The sequence below is a fragment of the Bos indicus x Bos taurus genome, chromosome 6 (genome assembly GCF_003369695.1).
Source record: "Bos indicus x Bos taurus breed Angus x Brahman F1 hybrid chromosome 6, Bos_hybrid_MaternalHap_v2.0, whole genome shotgun sequence".
In the NCBI taxonomy this organism is placed as follows: Eukaryota; Metazoa; Chordata; class Mammalia; order Artiodactyla; family Bovidae; genus Bos; species Bos indicus x Bos taurus.
Genome location: NC_040081.1, coordinates 58283445 through 58301194, shown reverse-complemented (window position 1 = coordinate 58301194; position 17750 = coordinate 58283445). Strand labels below are relative to the sequence as shown.

The 17750-nt window shown below is 40.0% G+C and overlaps 1 protein-coding gene across 5 annotated transcripts in view; it reads right to left on the bottom strand.

Annotated features, from left to right (window-relative positions):
• The window catches only part of FAM114A1 (family with sequence similarity 114 member A1), a 67716-nt gene that overhangs the window by 29901 nt on the left and 20065 nt on the right, over positions 1–17750 (bottom strand). For 3 of the 5 annotated variants that reach the window (XM_027544273.1, XM_027544274.1, XM_027544276.1), the window contains 4 exons: positions 17247–17334; positions 4993–5106; positions 4766–4872; positions 2267–2401 (listed from right to left, as the gene is read on the bottom strand). In XM_027544273.1, coding sequence (XP_027400074.1) covers positions 2267–2401; positions 4766–4872; positions 4993–5106; positions 17247–17334 — 444 coding nt within the window. Of the gene's footprint in view, positions 1–2266; positions 2402–4765; positions 4873–4992; positions 5107–17246; positions 17335–17750 lie in introns of those variants that run through there. The other 2 variants (XM_027544277.1, XM_027544278.1) reach the window with 2 other exon arrangements.

Genomic DNA, 17750 nt, shown 5'->3' with positions numbered 1-17750 from the left:
CTGTCTCCTTCCTGACTATAATCAAATTTATATATATGTATAAATTTATGTATACATATATAACATGTTTATATGTAAGTACAGATGTGTATATATAATATAATTATATACATTATATATATATATACACATTTTATTTCTATATATATATTGAATATATAAGGGTATCAATTTATACATATAGGGAAAGTGAAAGTCACTCAATCATGTCTGACTCTTTGCAACCCCATGGACTGTAGTCTACTAGGCTCCTCTGTTCATGGAATTTTCCAGGCAGGAATACCGGAGTACATAGCCATTTCCTTCTCCAGGGGATCTTCTTGACCCTGGGCTGCCCAGGAATGCTCACACTGTAGGAATGAAAGATAAACCCTTTCATTCTAAGCCACATTGATACCTGGGTTATTATTACTATTATTGGTTTTGTTTTATTTTGCATTTTTATAGCATCTGATGTTAATGGACTGATTAATACAAAATCTATTTTCTTCTTTAAAGATCAAGAGGTTAATGGTCTAGCTGACTCTGCCAAGTCTCTACCAGGACTATAATATCACAGTGGTTACATGTGGGTTATTATGGAAGTGTGTGTTAGTTGCTCAGTCATGTCTGACTCTTTGTGACCCCATGGTCTGTAGCCCACCAGGCTCCTCTGTTCATGGGATTCTCTAGGCAAAAAAATTGGAGTGGGTAGCCATTCCTTTCTCCAGGAGATCATCCTGATCCAGGGATTGAACCTGGGTCTCCTGCACTGCAGGCAGATTTCCTATCACCTGAGCCACCAGAGAAGCCCCTAGAGTGGAAGAGCCAAGAAGAAATCACCTAGAAATCAAATTTTTTAGGAGCTGCCACAGCTGATATGACCTGTTTTCAGTGATATCTCCTTTGTGGCTTTCTAGCACTGAGTCATGGGAAGGCATGTCTGTCCTGCCAGTGAAATTTATAAAATCCTGCATCTGCTGCTTCTGATTTTGGTAAGACATAGAGAGACCTGGTATGTCAGACTCTTAAGGGGGAAGAGGTATAGTATGAAGAAGCAAGTTCAATATTAGAGTTTTGTATTTGGAAAATAAGATAAATATTACTTTTAATTTAATTGACTACTGTAAGTAAAGCAAAACATAAATTAAATTCTTCATATCATACTTCTCAAGGAGGAAAACTTTACAGCTGGAAGTGTGACAGGAGAAGTCCAACCTTGCATATAGTAAGAGAAATGTAAACTAAGATTCCATTGAGATAGCATGTTTACCTATCATCGTGACACATAAAAAGACAATGATAAGAACTAACATTCTTGGGTGTGAACTATGAGTCAGGTTCTCTTCTAACTCATGTAATCCTCACAACAAAGCTGTTAATAGGCATTGATGGTCCCAGTGTGCAGAAGAGTAATCTGAAGCACAGAAGTCATTAGCTCAAGGTCAAGTCATCTGCTCAAGGTCATGGAGCTAGAACCTGGTAGAGCCAGAATATGATGGTACTGCAAACTGAATGTTTGTGTTTCCCCAAAATTCTTTTGTTGAAACATAATCCCTGGTGTGATGGTATTAGGAGGTGAGGCCTTCAGGAGGTGATTAGATCACAAGGGTGGACCCCTCATGAATAGGATTCAGGTCCTTATAAAAGAAACCCAGAGAGCTCCTCCACCTTCTTCCACCATGTGAAGAAGCTGGGAGAACATAAGTCTCTGAATCATAAAGCAGGCCCTTAACCAGATATTGAATCTGCTGCTGTTCTGACCTTCAACTTGCCAGACTCCAGAATTTTGAGAAATAAATGTTCATTGTTTATAAACCCCTCAGCCTATGGTATTCTCCTATAGCAGCTGAATGGACTTAGACAAATGGTATCAATGGAATTATCTTTAAGAAATTATTAAGTATGTATAATTTATATTTAATAAAGCAAGATACAAAAGAGTTGGTTGGTGTGCTATCATTTGGTTGAAAAAATTTGTATGTATACATGTGCATATACATATATATATATTTAGCTATATTTACCTATACAGCCATATCTATATCTAAACCTGTCTATATGTCTCTGATAGAATCTGTAAGAAGCTGTTAAGAATGGTTAACAATGATTGTATCCCATGAAGAGTGGCTGGGGAAAGTAGCATATTAAAATTTCAATTTTCACTCCCTGCTATTTCATGTCTTTGAATTTGACATGTGCTTTAAAATATCTATTAAAGAAGATAAATAAAATCTTATTTACTTTATTGACTGAAAGAACAAATCACAAAAGTACATAATCCCACCTGAGATAAAGAAACAGTTCTCTCCATGAGTGTCTTGGTCCGCTTAAAACCTGGGTCACTTTCTGCAAGGACATTCATGGTTTTCTTGCCAATGAATTCCAAAGCATCAAGACCACCAGTTAAGACGCTTTTACCCTGCCAGTGAGGTAATTGCATGAGATTAGGTTTTTACGTTTTGCTATTTCGAGGCAGTCAGCACCGCCTAGAATGAACTATCTTCAAATATTAAAAGCAATATGAAGTCACAATTTTTTCTCATCAGGAGATTTATCATTGATTTAATCTTATTTTCTTTTCCTTGGAAGAGCATATATCATATAATTTGTAGGACATACAATGTTATTTTTAAAAGGTGCTTAAGAAAACCAAAACATTTTAAGGATTAATTTTATTGGTGTGCATGAATAGGTATGCTTCTAAGACAAAAAATTAATAGATGACCCAGTTCCCGATTTTGTTTGAAACAATTTTAACACAAGTAACAGAATTATTTGGAGCAGTCTATAAAAATGTCAAATAGTCATGCCAATTTAGGGAATTCTTTAATCTAGGGCCCTAGAGTGTAGGACCCTCAGGCTGCTTCGATGGCTCTTGCATACTTTCAGAAACTAGCAATAACTGCCTATAATTAGTATATTCATGGAATAAGACAGGTTAATTTCTACATGCTTCTGGCTCTAGAAATTATTCTATTATATAGTTATCTTCTGCAAATCGCTTTGCCAGCCGGTTTCCCTTTTCAAAAAAAGAGTAAAACAACCAAGATTAACTTAGATAAACTGTACATAACAAATAGAACTGCATACATTTCTTTGCAACACCTTGTCTATACCCCAACTACACAACTACAATTACAATCTGCATATATCTGTGTTTTCTCACCTTACATGAGTTTGCATAAGTTATATTTTAATATTACTATTTTATTATTTATATACATTATCCATTTTTCAAAATTATCACTTCAATAGCAATATTCTATTTCACTGATTAATATACTTTATTAGTCATCTCTGTTTTGGACACTTAGACTTTGTTTTCAGATTTGGGAGCCAATCAATAATCACACTAGAAAACAATTTTTTAAATGCACATATTTTGGGAAGACTAGGAGATAATAGCAATTACACTTTGGCATAATTTAAAATTTATTTTCTCCTGACATCCTGAGGCTTACTTCAGTGGAGAATAAAACTGGAGGATGGAGGGACTTTGGCAGATTTGGTGGGGGGTGGGGTGCTGGAACTTGGAAAAAGGGAGAACTGGAAAGTTGGAGAGCACACGGAAAGGAATGTGAGGAAGCCGAGGACAGACTCAGAGGGCCTGGGTCGTAGCTCAGGGAGACCATGAATTCACTCCTTGTACCAGAGATAATGAAACCGTTCCACTCAACTCCCAGCTCTACAACCCTCTCTGCACGTCTGCCATGGACATACTGAACTTGTACTCCCAAAATATATTAGCTGACTCCTAAAACATATTAGCTATCCGCTTCTCCCTGCTTAGTCTAGAGTACTTCAAGTAGCAAGGAGAGGAACAGCCATTTCCTATTTCTGGCAAGCCCTGACATGAAGTCTGAGTAAGACGCCTCCATATGTGTCCACAGTCCCCTCATCTCATATGCCTTTGCATCTGATAACTGTTGAGTTGCCTTCATCTTCCAGGATGTTATTATGCCCTCCTGTCTGTCAGCTTATGCCCAACATCTAGCATAGCTCTTGGTATATAATGAGAGCTAACTACCTTTTTTTAAAAAGTGAATGAATGAATAAATTGGAAATGAGCCATAGTTTATGAAAAATTAGCTGTTTGATTTTACAAAGCAGAAAGTAAATCTCTTCATCTGATCCTGAAGACTAGTTAGCTGCTTCATTTCAGCTGGGGTGTGTCCTTTTTTTCATTATTGATCAGTGTCTTGTCAGTAAAAAGCTTTTTAAGCTTCTGTAAGAGGAAGGGGCCAGGGAAGGAGCCTGCTATTCAAGGAAAGAGAGGAGTGGGAACTGGGAGGTAGGGATGGAGGAAGAATGTTGGTCTTATTATCTGGAAACACGTTAGAAACATCTTGGGGATGCTCCTGGTTCTTTACTGGTATGTGTATATACATACTTAGAATCACTTCATAATTTTTCAGATTGAAGGTTAAGAGACACAGAACATTTCGGAAAAACAACTGTCCCAGCTCTAAGAAAGAGCCCTCCCTCCCTGGTAAACAGAGACTGTCCTTGCAGCTGTTGGAAAGGGCAGTGTTACATCAGACTGAAAAATATTCTTTCTAAGCAGCTCTTTTCTTTTAAACATAAAGTATATTTCTTTTTGTTCTTATCATCTTGGTTCCAAGGTTATGCCTACTCTGTCGGAGAAAGCATAACAAAACCATAATCAAAAGTTTTGAGCAAGGCCATCTTTTCTCTGATGTATCTAGGTCACTGGTAAATAGAAATATCAAAAGAAGGCACAGGCAGACCTCAGGGAAAACAGAGGAAGCAGCTAATGACTCACTGTGTTCTGAACGGCATTGGTAATGGCTGACAACATGCCCCGAGACCCCGAGGAAGGAGAAGTGGGTGGGCTTTCTGCGGGGCTCTGATCTGCGGCTGCATCGGCTACTAAAGAGAAAAACACCCTTTTAGAGTTTGTTTTGCTGATCTGAACTTGGAAATCTATATTTGTGCACGTGGTGTAATATAGCCCAAGTCCAGAAACACCCAAATAAACGCACCACTCACTTTGAGAGACTTCATTTTCATCATGAGGTTGGGCCCCTTCGGAGGAGCCAGAGTTCACACTATGAATCCGGAGGGTGGCCCCTGCCTTTTCCTTCACTGCTGTCAATCCATGACCTGTCAGGAAAGAAAATACGACTCATAGATACAATAGAAGTCCACGGTCTGCAGGTTCCATAACTCATGTCCCAGAGCTCCTGTAAGCTGGAGGAGAATATCCCAGTTGTGGGAGAATGTGGTGAGCCCCCGGGCGTGGGCTCCAGTCTGAGCTCAGCTTCATGTCTGCCTAGCTGGGGGACTTTCGAGAAGTTCTCAACCTCTCTGTGACTCAGTTTCTCCACTACGCTGTTGTGAGGAGCAAATATGATAAACACATGTAAAGCGTTTATTTTTTCCTCTTATTTCTCACACTATCCAATGAGCAACCTGGGGTTCCCAGCCCAAGATGTTATCTGTGAACGATATTCCTGTCTTACCCTCTTTCTTCTTTTCTAAGTCTCTCAGGGTGAGTATGCATCATTTATGTTTTGATTTTTTGCATGCCTATCCCATTGTAGGTGCTCAATTACCATTGAACTGAAATCAGTTGCGCCTTAACAAGCTCTTTCAAAGTGCTAGTCATCTGTTTAGTGCAGCCTCTGTGTGTGACAGCCCGGTCTGGAGATATGTCCAGATCCAAAGGCAAGCCGGTGGGAAAACCAGGAAGGGCACACTACAGTTGCCCTGACATTTGTCTTTAGCAGTAAAACAGTCCAAACACAAGAATAGTCAGGATGAGGGGCACTGATCTTACTCCATCTTTGTGGGGACAATGCCTGTATTTCCTGGAGCTCAGCACAGTGGGTAATCAATAATGATTTAGTGAATACAGAGCTGACCTTCCCATCTACCCTCCCACTAATACACACACACACACACACACACACACACACACACACACACACACACTGCTTGGCTTGATAGAAAAATAGTTTTGTCTACATTTTATTTTGGCACAATATTTTTTTTCTCTTTAGAGGATCCCATGATTCTCAAACCAAACAAACAAAAAAAACCCCGGATAGTCTAGTGATGTCTTAAGTGGCTATTTTGAGTTCTTGAAGGAGAAGCAGCCTGGGCTTCTATCGTCACAGCACTCACCTCCCGCTCAGGGCCTGGGGAGAAAATGGAAAATTTCACTCGGGACTTGGGCAACCTCAGGTTGTTGAAACCCAAGACAGCAGCAATAATAATACATGGGGTGGGGGCGGAAATCCCAAGTCACAACACGATTTGAGAGCCAAAGAGAACTGTCTAGTCATAGAGGACACTGTTGAAATGACTGACTGTCATCTCCTGAGTGAGAGAAAGATACGGATGAACCTCAAACCCAAAGAATCATAGTTTATCAATTTTAACCTTATTTATAGAGGAATCTTAATCACAGCACTGAAAATTACCAAACTGATATAGGATTAATTATATCCACCTGGTATTATACACTACCTAGAAACCACTGAAACTTAGGAAACACTATTTACAATGCTTACAACATTAATTACATACAGAAATATGTAACTATACTCGTGTAGATCATTAGACACAGTTTGAATTCATTATTGTTACTTTTTAAAAAGACGCACTATAACTGCCAAAACTAAGACTTGAATTGATTTCAATTAAAGCATTTCAGTGGAAACTTATTGGAGTTTCAGTAACACATTTAAGTTATGGGATATAATTTTGTTGTTGTTTTTAGTCATTAAGTCGTGTCTGACTCTTTGGAACCCTATGGAGTGTAGCCTGCTAGGTTCCTCTGTCCATGGGATTCTCCAGGCAATAATACTGGAGTGATTTGCCATGCCCTCCTCCAGGAGATATTCCCGACCCAGGGATCAAACCCACATCTCCTGCATTGGTGGGTGGATTTTTTAACCACTGAGCCACTTGGAAAGCCCACAGGATATAATTATCTAACATTTATATACTGAGACCATATTCCTTGACATCCTTTAAAAACATATATACATATATGTATGTATATAACACATATATATTCCAAAGGAAATAACGTACATTCAAATCTCAATCCATGATTCTCATTTAGAATTCTGGGAGCTAAAACCAAGGAATAAATAAATTTCAGAAGGCTAGGAGGCAATTGCTACATCTTCTTTGTGGAAATCATTCAAGAGAGATGACTTCACATCCTTCCCCGAGATCATTTACAGTTTATGAACCTCACTGTGATTACCTTCTCTTTCACCTTCTCCACCTCTTGCAGGTTAGGACCATGTCTGAATCTTTTCCTGGGGAAGAACTACTTCTCACCATCTCAGAACACAAACAATCATGGATATATATACACCACCTGCCTCTTTGTTTCAGCAAGGAAATACCATTCTGTGTGCATAATAAGAATGTGTTTGTTGAACAGACATGACAATATGCTGCTACTTCAACCACACACGCACACACGCGCGCGCGCGCGTGCACGCACACACACACACACACACACACACACAGAGCTCTATTTAGATGTAATCGATATATAGATTTGCACATACTTAAAAGTTCCTCCAATTATATTTTCTAACTAACAATTCTTTTTTTCTGAATTCTTTTGTTAGTAAAAGTACGTCTTTACAACATTCTACTAGAAATATAAATCTATGGTTTTTTATAGCTAAGGTTTAGGCTCTATGCCACACCCTACTTTGAAGAATAACTTCTAAAACTTTACTTAGTGTGACACCTAGTGCCCAGAACAAGGAATAAGATGGAGTCATTGTTGCCTTTTAACAGAGTAATTATTCTCAAAGATACTGATTTGGGTCTATCAATAACAGAGAAAAACAACCAGCATGAGTAATAGTCTAGGGTATAGCTCATGAATTCTTCACATGACATCATGAACCCCCCAGAAGTGAACCCGTCCAAATTCCATGATTCAAAAGATGAATATCCTCTACCCTTTGACTTACTGCAGTAAAAAGGTGCATAAAGCAAAAATGGTAAGATAATAATGCTGTGATACTGCATCATTAGAAACAAATGCTAAATGACTGTCTGGTATTTAACTTATAATCTATACTTCAGTGGAAAAAGCCCTAAACATAGGAGTCAGGAGTCTTGTGGAGGAATTTTGGTTCCATCAGTTATCAGCCATGTGGACTTGGTGACTTTGCCGAGTCTCTGCTGCTGCATCTTTTCTGAAAGGAGGATGATATCATCTACCTCCCAGGGTTTTGTAAGGTTACTGAGGAGAAATATGTGAAACCCTGGGTACTGGGTCAACATTATTGAGCACAACGTCCCAGACACTGGAACCTATTTTCAGTACAGTAAATTGTCTCATATAATCTTTTCATGATAAAGTAAGAAATATTATTCTACTCGTTTCATGATTGAGGAAACTGATACCTGGTGACGTGAAAACACTTGCCTAAGATCCCAAAGCCAAGAGGTGGCAGAGGCAGGATCTGAGCCCAATCTTTCTGACTCTCACATGCTCCATCACAATGTTATATTAATAAAGTCTTACATGCTATTTGTAGTTGATTAAATGTCATTTTAGTCCAATTTCTATAAGTCCTTGCAAATCAGACACTTACTCAGGAGCTTCCTCATTCTTAAAACATTGCATGTGTTAGTTGCTCAGTCGTGTCCAACTCTTTGTGACCCTATGGACTGTAGCCTGCCAGGCTCCTCTGTCCACGGGATTTTCCAGGCAAGAATACTGGAGTGAAAGGCCATTCCCTTCTCCAGGGGGGTCTTCCTGACCCAGGGATCAAACCCAGGTCTCCTGCATTGTGGGCAGATTCTTTACCATCTGAGCCACCAGGGAAGCCCACTAGAACATTGGTTTACACTAAAATTAGCTTGAGTTACTTTGACCAAAGAGCAAGGTGAAGGTCACCCAGCAGTGACACCTTCCTCTAAGCCTGCCCTGCCCAGCCACGCCTTGGGGTGATACAGCTTGATGCTTTTAGGATCATCTCTGTGCTGTTCAGGCATGGATCCCAAGACACTGTGTGGTGTGGTCTTCCACCTTCAGTTTAATTTTATTCTCAAAAATTTTTACCAGTCTCGCTTCTTATGATTTCCACCAAGATCAAAACCCCTTTGAAGAGAAGTCTCCCCTTTTTCTGGAGAATGAAAATAATTTGTTGTTGGTGGGAGGGTCTCTCTGACCAAGTGGTAAGTTAGGGGAGCAACAGCAGTTTCATGCCAGCACCCTGGATGACTGGGTGGCCCTGAGAGTACTTCTACTGGTCCCACATGATAAAGGGTCCCCAGCGAGGGCAGCAGCTAACTTGTTCAGAAGGCTCTCGCCTTTTAGATTGCTTTAATTTTAACATAACATTTCCTTCTTTTTCATTTCATGTTTTTCTTTTTCTTTTAAAAGATGAATGCATAAAAAAACTATTTAAAAAATGCCATAATCTCATTTCTTTAAGATTTCTGGTTGATTTTTAAAAAATAGATACTTATAATGTTAGCAAAATCAGATTATAAAAACACAGACAATAGAAGGTGGGCTAGCCTCTTTTTCCCTAGACAACATCCACTGACCTAACAGGTAATAGAGTCTATGAACTTACAAATGCCTATGAAATGATTTTGGAGGAGGGCATGGCAACCCACTCCAGTATTCTTGCCTGAAGAATCCCACAGAGGAGCCTGGTGGGCTTTAGACCATAGTGTTGCAAAGAGTCAGACGTGACTGAAGCAACTTAACACACATGAAACAATTTAAGACCTGAAAAAGTATTGGTTCTAAAAGACAATGAAGAAAGTTTATAAATTAAAAATTAAATAATGTTTACTTACATGTATTAAAAAATAGAATATTAGTCAACTGGTCAACTACAGTTCAAGTAAATTTAACTCTTCCATAGTTATATATACATTATATATTTAATGAAGGGTGTGGATGTGTTTTATTATACTTATTGTGATATGTGAGGGACTTCCAAGGAGGAGTGCCAGGGGCTCTTAAAAGACTTAAAGTAAGTGGCCCTGTCTTCCTTAACCTTACCCAAGACCCTGTTCCCTTTTAAAGATAACAAGTCCAATTTGTTTTTTGTTGATTCCTTTCAGCAACAAGGTTTTAAAAGCACATTCTTATATATAAGTGTTCCAGACCTGGCTTCACCATAGACACTGGGGTCTCAGCTCAGCAGATGGTGGTGGAGGCTGTGTGTGCTGCTGGGATTCTGGTGTTTGTTCTCCCGTGCTGATGGCCCTTGGCTCAACACCTTGCTTTGCAATGCCCTTCGCCAAAGGGAACTGGCTCCCTCAAGACTACACTATAGGGACTGGTCAGTGAGGGAGCTGGTGATATAAAATCCTGGCCCGTGCATTAATAGGGGACATCTCTGAAGAGTCACCCCAACCCCCAAGCTTCCTATGGGATGGGCCGCAACTGCATTATTGTTCATCTTCTCCCGAAGCCCTGTTCTTCTTCATTTTTTTTTTAAAAAGAACCGTTTTCTTTTATTTTTAGTTGTGCTGGGTCTTCATTGCTGCAAGGGCTTTTCTCTAGTTGCGGCAAGTGGGACCTGCTCTCTAGTTGCAGTGCTCAGGCTTCTCATTGTGGTGGCTCCTCTCGTGGCAGAGCATGGGCTCTGGGGCACACAGGCTCAGTAGCTGTGGCTTGCGGGCTCTGGGGCACAAGCTCAACAGTTGTGGCGCACAGGTTTGGTTGCTCCATGGCATGTAGGATCTTCCCAGATCAGGGATCGAACTCTTGTCTCCTGCATTGGCAGGAGCCACCAGGGAAGCCCCTAAAGCCCAGTTCTGCTTTCCCAGTCCTTCACTGTCTTTGCAAGGCTTGCTCCTGAGAGCCCTTCCCAGTAAAACTCCAGTAAACTCATTCTTGCCTCTCCCCTGAGCATCCAACCGGGGACACTGACCTATCTCATTCTCTTTAATGGTTATGTAGAACATTTCAAAGAATTACTCTGTCATGTTTCACATTCTGTATGGATGGATACACGAGTAGCTTCTGGTTTTTCTTATATTCTTGATGAACTCCCTTACTTCGTTCATGTCTTCGCTCAAATATCACCTCATTAAGATCTACCCCTCACCACTCTTTAACCTGTACTCCTGACTTTATATTTTTCAAAGACTTCCCACTCTATACCCTCTATATAATTTTCCTACTCAGCATGTGCACTGCTTATTGTCCACATCCTTCCACTAGTCTGTAAGCTCTACTACAGGGTCTTCTCTTACTTGCTCACTATTTTATCTCAAGTGTCTAGAATAGTGCCTTGCATGGTAACTATTTGATGAGTATATTCCATATTGAACATCTTTACACATTTATCTTAATAAACTTTTGTAAAGAGTCAACACTGGGGCTGCTGGATAGAAGGCTCATGAATTTAGGATTTCATCGGTAGTGCTAACTGCTCTTCTGAGGGTTACACCAATTTCTACTCTTCTTCAGGTGAATTTTGGAAATAGAACAATTTAAAAGTATTGACTGACTTTCAGACTCTACTATCAATGAATTCAAGATATTATAAAAAAGTTGTGAGAAGTAGCTGTTTAGAAAAACACACAGATGGTATTGCTACACTCAACATGAAGCAAACTTCATGACAGTAAACTTCATGGCAGAAAAAGTGGAGCCCGTCAACCTTCCTTTCGGGAAAGTCTTCTCTCTCCATTATGCTGGTTGATGTCCAGTCTGTAATCATGTACTCACTTCTCTTTGGGATCAAAATCTACAAAAAGAGTTTCTGAACTCACAGTGTTTGCTTTGCCACCACACAGGAATTCATTAATCCCTGGGCCCTATTCATAGTTTGAAAGGATTGTGAACAAACTCCAAGCATTAATCCTATGATCTTTTGTACTGATATTTGAGAATTGTCACATCATCAGCAATATCACCTTTAAAACAAATCCATGTGATACCGAGAGTGAAATACCTGGCAAAGGGTTCTTACTGTAGCGTCATTCTGACAAGTTTGCCGTTCTCTGTGATAAACACTGTCATTACTTCTGACAGTGCTGGTAGAAGGTGTTCATTAAAACGTGCAGAAGGAAAACGCCACGTAACTCACGAGTGGATAGGGAAGGAGAACAATGATAACTTTGAAAAGGTAAACATACAGATCAGCTCTCCCTTGCCCTTCTCAGGTACCCTAGCATAAAGGTGTTGAGATTCATAAAACTGTCAAAACTAGAATTTTAAATAAACAGGTCGGCCTTTTGTAGTATCTGGAAATAAGTTGCTCTATTTTACTACAGAATTTTTACCTTGGCATATTTGCATATGTCTCAGCATTGTCGACTTTCATTTGGTTACTAGTCTATCACTTAGCAATATATTCTACACATAAATCAAGTCTCTACGGTGCTTGTGGAAAATCACATCTGTTTCTCACAATAGTACTTTGAAATTATCATAAAATCTTTTTCTTCTTTTTTTTTTCTTGCATTTTCCTTCTGCCTCTGTTTTCTGCCTGGATCTTAAATAATAACCATTTTCATTGCATTTTATGAACTCATCCGAAGGCATGGGTGGCAGCTGACCAAGTCTTCTTCGAATGTGACTAACAGTGTGGCTGTAAATGAAACCAACACAGGAGTTACGGCCTCTCCAAAAACAACTGTTGGCTGAGAGATGTCTGATTTTATATAAGCATTGGGAAGGTTGCTTTTTCATTTCCTCGTAATCTTGGGGGTCAAAGTAGTGAGTCAGAAGATAAAATATAAAAATACAGTGTAGAAAAAGTCAATTTTCTCTATTTTTCTACTCAGCACAGTGGTTACAAATATCTTTCTCTTGCTACATAGAACCATAGTCTATGGAATCATTATATTTCACAAGTTGGAGGGAATCTTAGAATTTCTCAAGTCGTTCCACACATACTTTTCCAAGTAAGGAAGCTGAGCCTATAGAGGCTCAGTGCATAGTGAAGCTAGTTAGTGACACTTCTTTGTGATCACAGGTTAGTGGCAGTCGGGATCAGGGCTCTCAGGTTTTATGAGTCCTGATACAATGAATTTTCCAAGAGAGAACCACCTCTAAATCTTTCCATTCTTTAATTACTCTCTTGCCAACTCTTAAACAGCTCCAACAATTGTGCCTGCAGTTTTTCAACAACTGTAACAGTACTGGTTTCTATTTGTAATGCTCAATCGACAGCTCTGAATTTCATTAGGGACTTTGTGTCTTGTACAGTTTTAGCTGCTACTGGAATTACCCTGAGGGTAACATGAGGTTTCTGAGTAGCAATCAATTGCAATAGAAGGTGTGGTTATTTTCTTCCTTTATTTTCCACAGGCAATTTATAAACCTTCAAGAGCTTGTCGGCTGTTTCGAGTGCTCTGTTTTCCAGTAAGTTTCTTTGCCCTGTGATAATAAACTTAATGCTGCAAAGCCCGTTATTGCGTGTGCATAACGGAAGGCCTGCCTCACTTGCCTGTCTTAATCCAAAGGTTGCAGCTCAAGATAGACCATGATTTAGGACGGTGTCGATAAATTCCTCAAGCTTCTGTAAGAAGGTGGTTGAATCCTATTCTCACCAACCCTCTGTTCCAGGCTGTGAGCCTGACTGACACTTCTCCACTTGTGGGACACATGACCCCTGTTACCTTTGGGAGTCAAATCACCAATCACCTCCACTGCTTATTTCCAGCCTTGGAACCTATGACTTCAGCCTTCCCTCATGCTACAAGTTTTAGTTCTCCACCAGGTCCACAGAAATACTTACCTTAAAGTATGCATTGCTATCATTTTAGCCACTATTACTTTGTAAAGTTACAGTCCATCTTAATCAGAAATCCCCCAAACACACCTTGTGAATGAGTTAGGGATGGTATTCAACTATCTTGCTACTGCATTCATTCAGGTTGTGATGACCAGTGATGATGAACACAGTCTCTACTTCTCTAAAGATGGCTCCAGGTTGTCCAATGGGACTCTTAGAGTGAGTATTGATATTTCAAAATTTATTTGCTCTCCCTCATATGCCCTTTGGTTGTTGTGGGTACAACCAAGAGGGAAATGCCAAGATTAAAATGCTTTTCAAAATTCTAGCATGTAGCTAGAGCCATTAAAAAATATTAAGATTCTGGAATTGGTGGTGTAACTGTTGAGAATTTCAACCAGAAAAGGGAGGTGTGGTAGGTGGAACTGAGAGATCACTCCCAAGATTCTCACCCCTGACATATATATCCATGTCTCCCCACCTCCACCAATTTGAGGGTGGTTGTTGTTGTCCAGTCACTAAGTCATATCTGATTCTTTGCAACCCCATGAACTCTAGGCTCCTTGTCCTCCACTATCTCCCAGAGTTTTCTCAAATTCATGTCCACTGAGTCAGTGATACCATCCAACCATCTCATCCTCTGCCACCCCCTTCTCCTTTTGCCTTCAATCTCTCCCAGCATCAGGGTCTTTTCCAATGAATCGGCCCTTTGCATCAGGTGGCCAAAATATTAGAGCTTCAGCTTCAGCACTGGTCCTTTAAATTAATATTCAGGGTTGATTTCCTTTATGATTGACTGGTTTGATTTTGCTGTCCAAAGGACTCTCAAGAGTCTTCTCCAGTACAATTTGAAAGCATTAGTTCTTCAGCACTCAGTCTTCTTTATGATCCAACTCTCCCATTCGAAAAGGAAATTGCAACCCACTCCAGTATTCTTGCCTGGAGAATCCCATGGACAGAGGAGCCTGGTGGGCTACAGTCCATACGGTCACAAAGAATTGGACACAACTGAAGCAACTTAGCATTAGCACTCGAAAAACTATAGCTTTGAGTATACTGACCTTCATTGGCAAAGTGATATCTCTACTTTTTAATATGCTGTCTAGATTTGTCGTAGTTTTCCTTCTAGGGAACAAGAGTCTTTTAATCTGAGAGTGAACAGGATTGTGAATATGATGGGATTCACTCCCATAATTCAGTTCAATTCAGTCGCTCAGTCGTGTCCGACTCTTTGTGACCCTCATGGGCTGCCAATGCAGTAGCTGCAGGAGATGTCAGTTCAATCCCTGGGTCAGGAAGTTCTGGACACCATTATAACTGGAAGCACCCAAAATATTATACTGTTTTATGACATAAAGCATGAAGAGAGTGGTATAACTTGATGATCAAGTAATATACTGTTCCATGACATCACAATTTCAAAAACTTTTAGACTCCACATTTCTAATTTTGGTTCAAAAGCATGCCAGTCCTGAGTACTGTCAGTGGCAAGATCCATTTGGGAGTCACTGAAAGCTCAAACATTTTCCCTAGAAAGCAAGATGCTTGCAGTGCCTGTCCTCACTCTAATAAGAGACTCTGCCCTGTTCAGAAAACAAAACAGGCTCCTCTACTTTAATCTGACTAATTTTTTCCATCTGCATATGTATCGGGTTGGTCAAAAAGTTCATTTGTGTCTTTGGCCAACCCAAAGTATCCACGGTATACCTGGCCCTTCAATTAGCAAAAGAAAAAAAAAAAAATCTGCTTTTCAGGCTCTCAGAAGAGAGCAATGTTTATTTGATCACCATCTACTCCTTGCCACAGCTCTCCTGATACTTGACAGGCATGGAATTAGGAGAATGCAATGAATCCATTCTTCCAGGCATCTAAATTCTATCAAATTAGATACCTGCCCCTTCAACTATCTATGACCACAGTTCATTGGAGTAGGGCCAGAGACTACTGATTTAGGAGTAACAGTGAATTGGACCAATTCATGGCCTATCACAAGATCCTCATGCCACAGACTATATGAGGACACCTGAGTCAGATGATCTGCAAGCGGTGTTACCTGTGGCTTCCTATGTTCTGCCTGTCAGTCTCCACCCTCAAGATGAAATGTCAAGGCTAGGTCATCTTAGACATGTTTATGCCATGTCTTCAGTGTTCATGAAGAGTATACATGAGAAATGGTCACATGAAGAATAACTGTGACAAATCTTCACTGATGAGGATACAGTCATTATGTTTTCTCTTAGTATAAGAGCCAATGCAGGACATTTCTTCAAAAATTTCATACAAAGAAAATAAAGTTATGTAAATATACTGTCTTGTTTTATCATTCAATGAGAAAGACACTCTACTGGCAGCCAAAATAAAGTTATCTAAATAAGCTGTGCCATGCTGTGCTGAGTTGCTCGTCATATCCAACTCTTTGCAACTCCATGGACTGTAGTCCTCTGTCCATGGGGATTCTCCAGGCAAGAATACTAGAGTGTGTTGCCATGCCCTCCTCCAGGGGAATCTTCCCAACACAGGGTTTGAACCCAGGTTTCCTGCATTGCAGGTGGACTCGTTACCATCTGAGCCACCAGGGAAGCACAAGAATACTGGAGTGGGTAGCCTGTCTTTTCTACTGGGGGAATTCCCTGACCTAGGAGTTGAACTGGGGTCTCCTGCATTGCAGCAGATTCTTTACTAGCTGAGTTACCTGGGAAGCCCCTAAATAAGGTAAGTCTTGTTTTATTATTCAGTGAGAAAGATAATCTACTGGCAGGCAAGAATCTCAGAATTAAGGTCAATGTTCAATTATAGTAACTCTATTAGCCTTGATAAGTATCTTCTTCCTACCTGAATCTTTTCTATTTGTATTTCAATATGCTGTGATGAATGCCTTTTTAGAGAGTAGCCTATTTGTATATTTTAAAACGTTCAAGTGGATGATAAACAAAGCTTTAAGAATATATTATAAAAGCCCAAATCTTATATTCTAAGATGCAATATAATAAAATGGTTAAAAGCCATACTGCAAGGTTCAAAGCCCAATTCAGCTACTCTTGATTTTGGGTAAAGTTTAACCTGTCTGTGATTCAGCTTCCTTATCTCTAAAATGGAGGAAATAAGAGTACCTCCTAATAGGGTTATTTTGAAGAATAAATGTATCAATATACAGGAAGCACTTGGTAAACACTAAAAACAATTTTCTCTTATTATCTCGTGTGTGTGTGTGTGTGTGTGTGTGTGTGTGCGCGCGCTTAGTCCCTCAGTTATGTCCATCTCTCTGCAGCCTGCCAAGCTCCTCTGTCCATAGAATTTTCCAGGCAAGAATACAGGAGTGGGTTGCCATTTCCTCCTCCAGGGCATCTTCCCAACACAGGGATTGAACCCATGTCTCCTGTGTCTCCTGAATTGGCAGGCGGATTCTTTATCACTGCACCACTTGGAAATCCCAAATATCTCATGAGGTAATGTTAAACTCTATCAGTACATGGTATGATCAAAACATCATATCCTATTTGGCCCCTGAACTTTATCCATTCAAATGCAATGTATAATGCTTACCCACTGTGGCAGATGCTGACGAGAGCAGAGATTTGCCCCAGGAGCCCCAGCCTGCCCATCCCCCTCCACGTGGAGAGGAATCCAAAGCCTGTAAAAAACCAGATTAGCCACAAGGTCAGCAATTCGTTTATCCCTGGATGGGAAAATATCCATTCGTTTGAAACACAGAGAAGGTTAAACAAATCACCAACAGCCATATCTCACTGGATTATAGTTTATAAGGACCATAAAAGAATATACCAATCCATGCTGCAATGTGTACTTTGGAATCAAACTGATGTCTAGTGGTGTTGGCATCTGAGGGCTTAAAATGAGAAGGGAATTTGATGTCAACCAAGACCCAAATCTCCCATTATCTGGAAGACAGTGACAGGGCTGTGGAGGGGAGGGGAAGATTTAATACCTTTGGGCACAGAGTGACTTGAAAAACTCCAAAACAACTTTGACTCATGCAATTTTTTCCCCAGAACTAGAAAAAAAATGTACTCTTCAAGGTAGATAGAG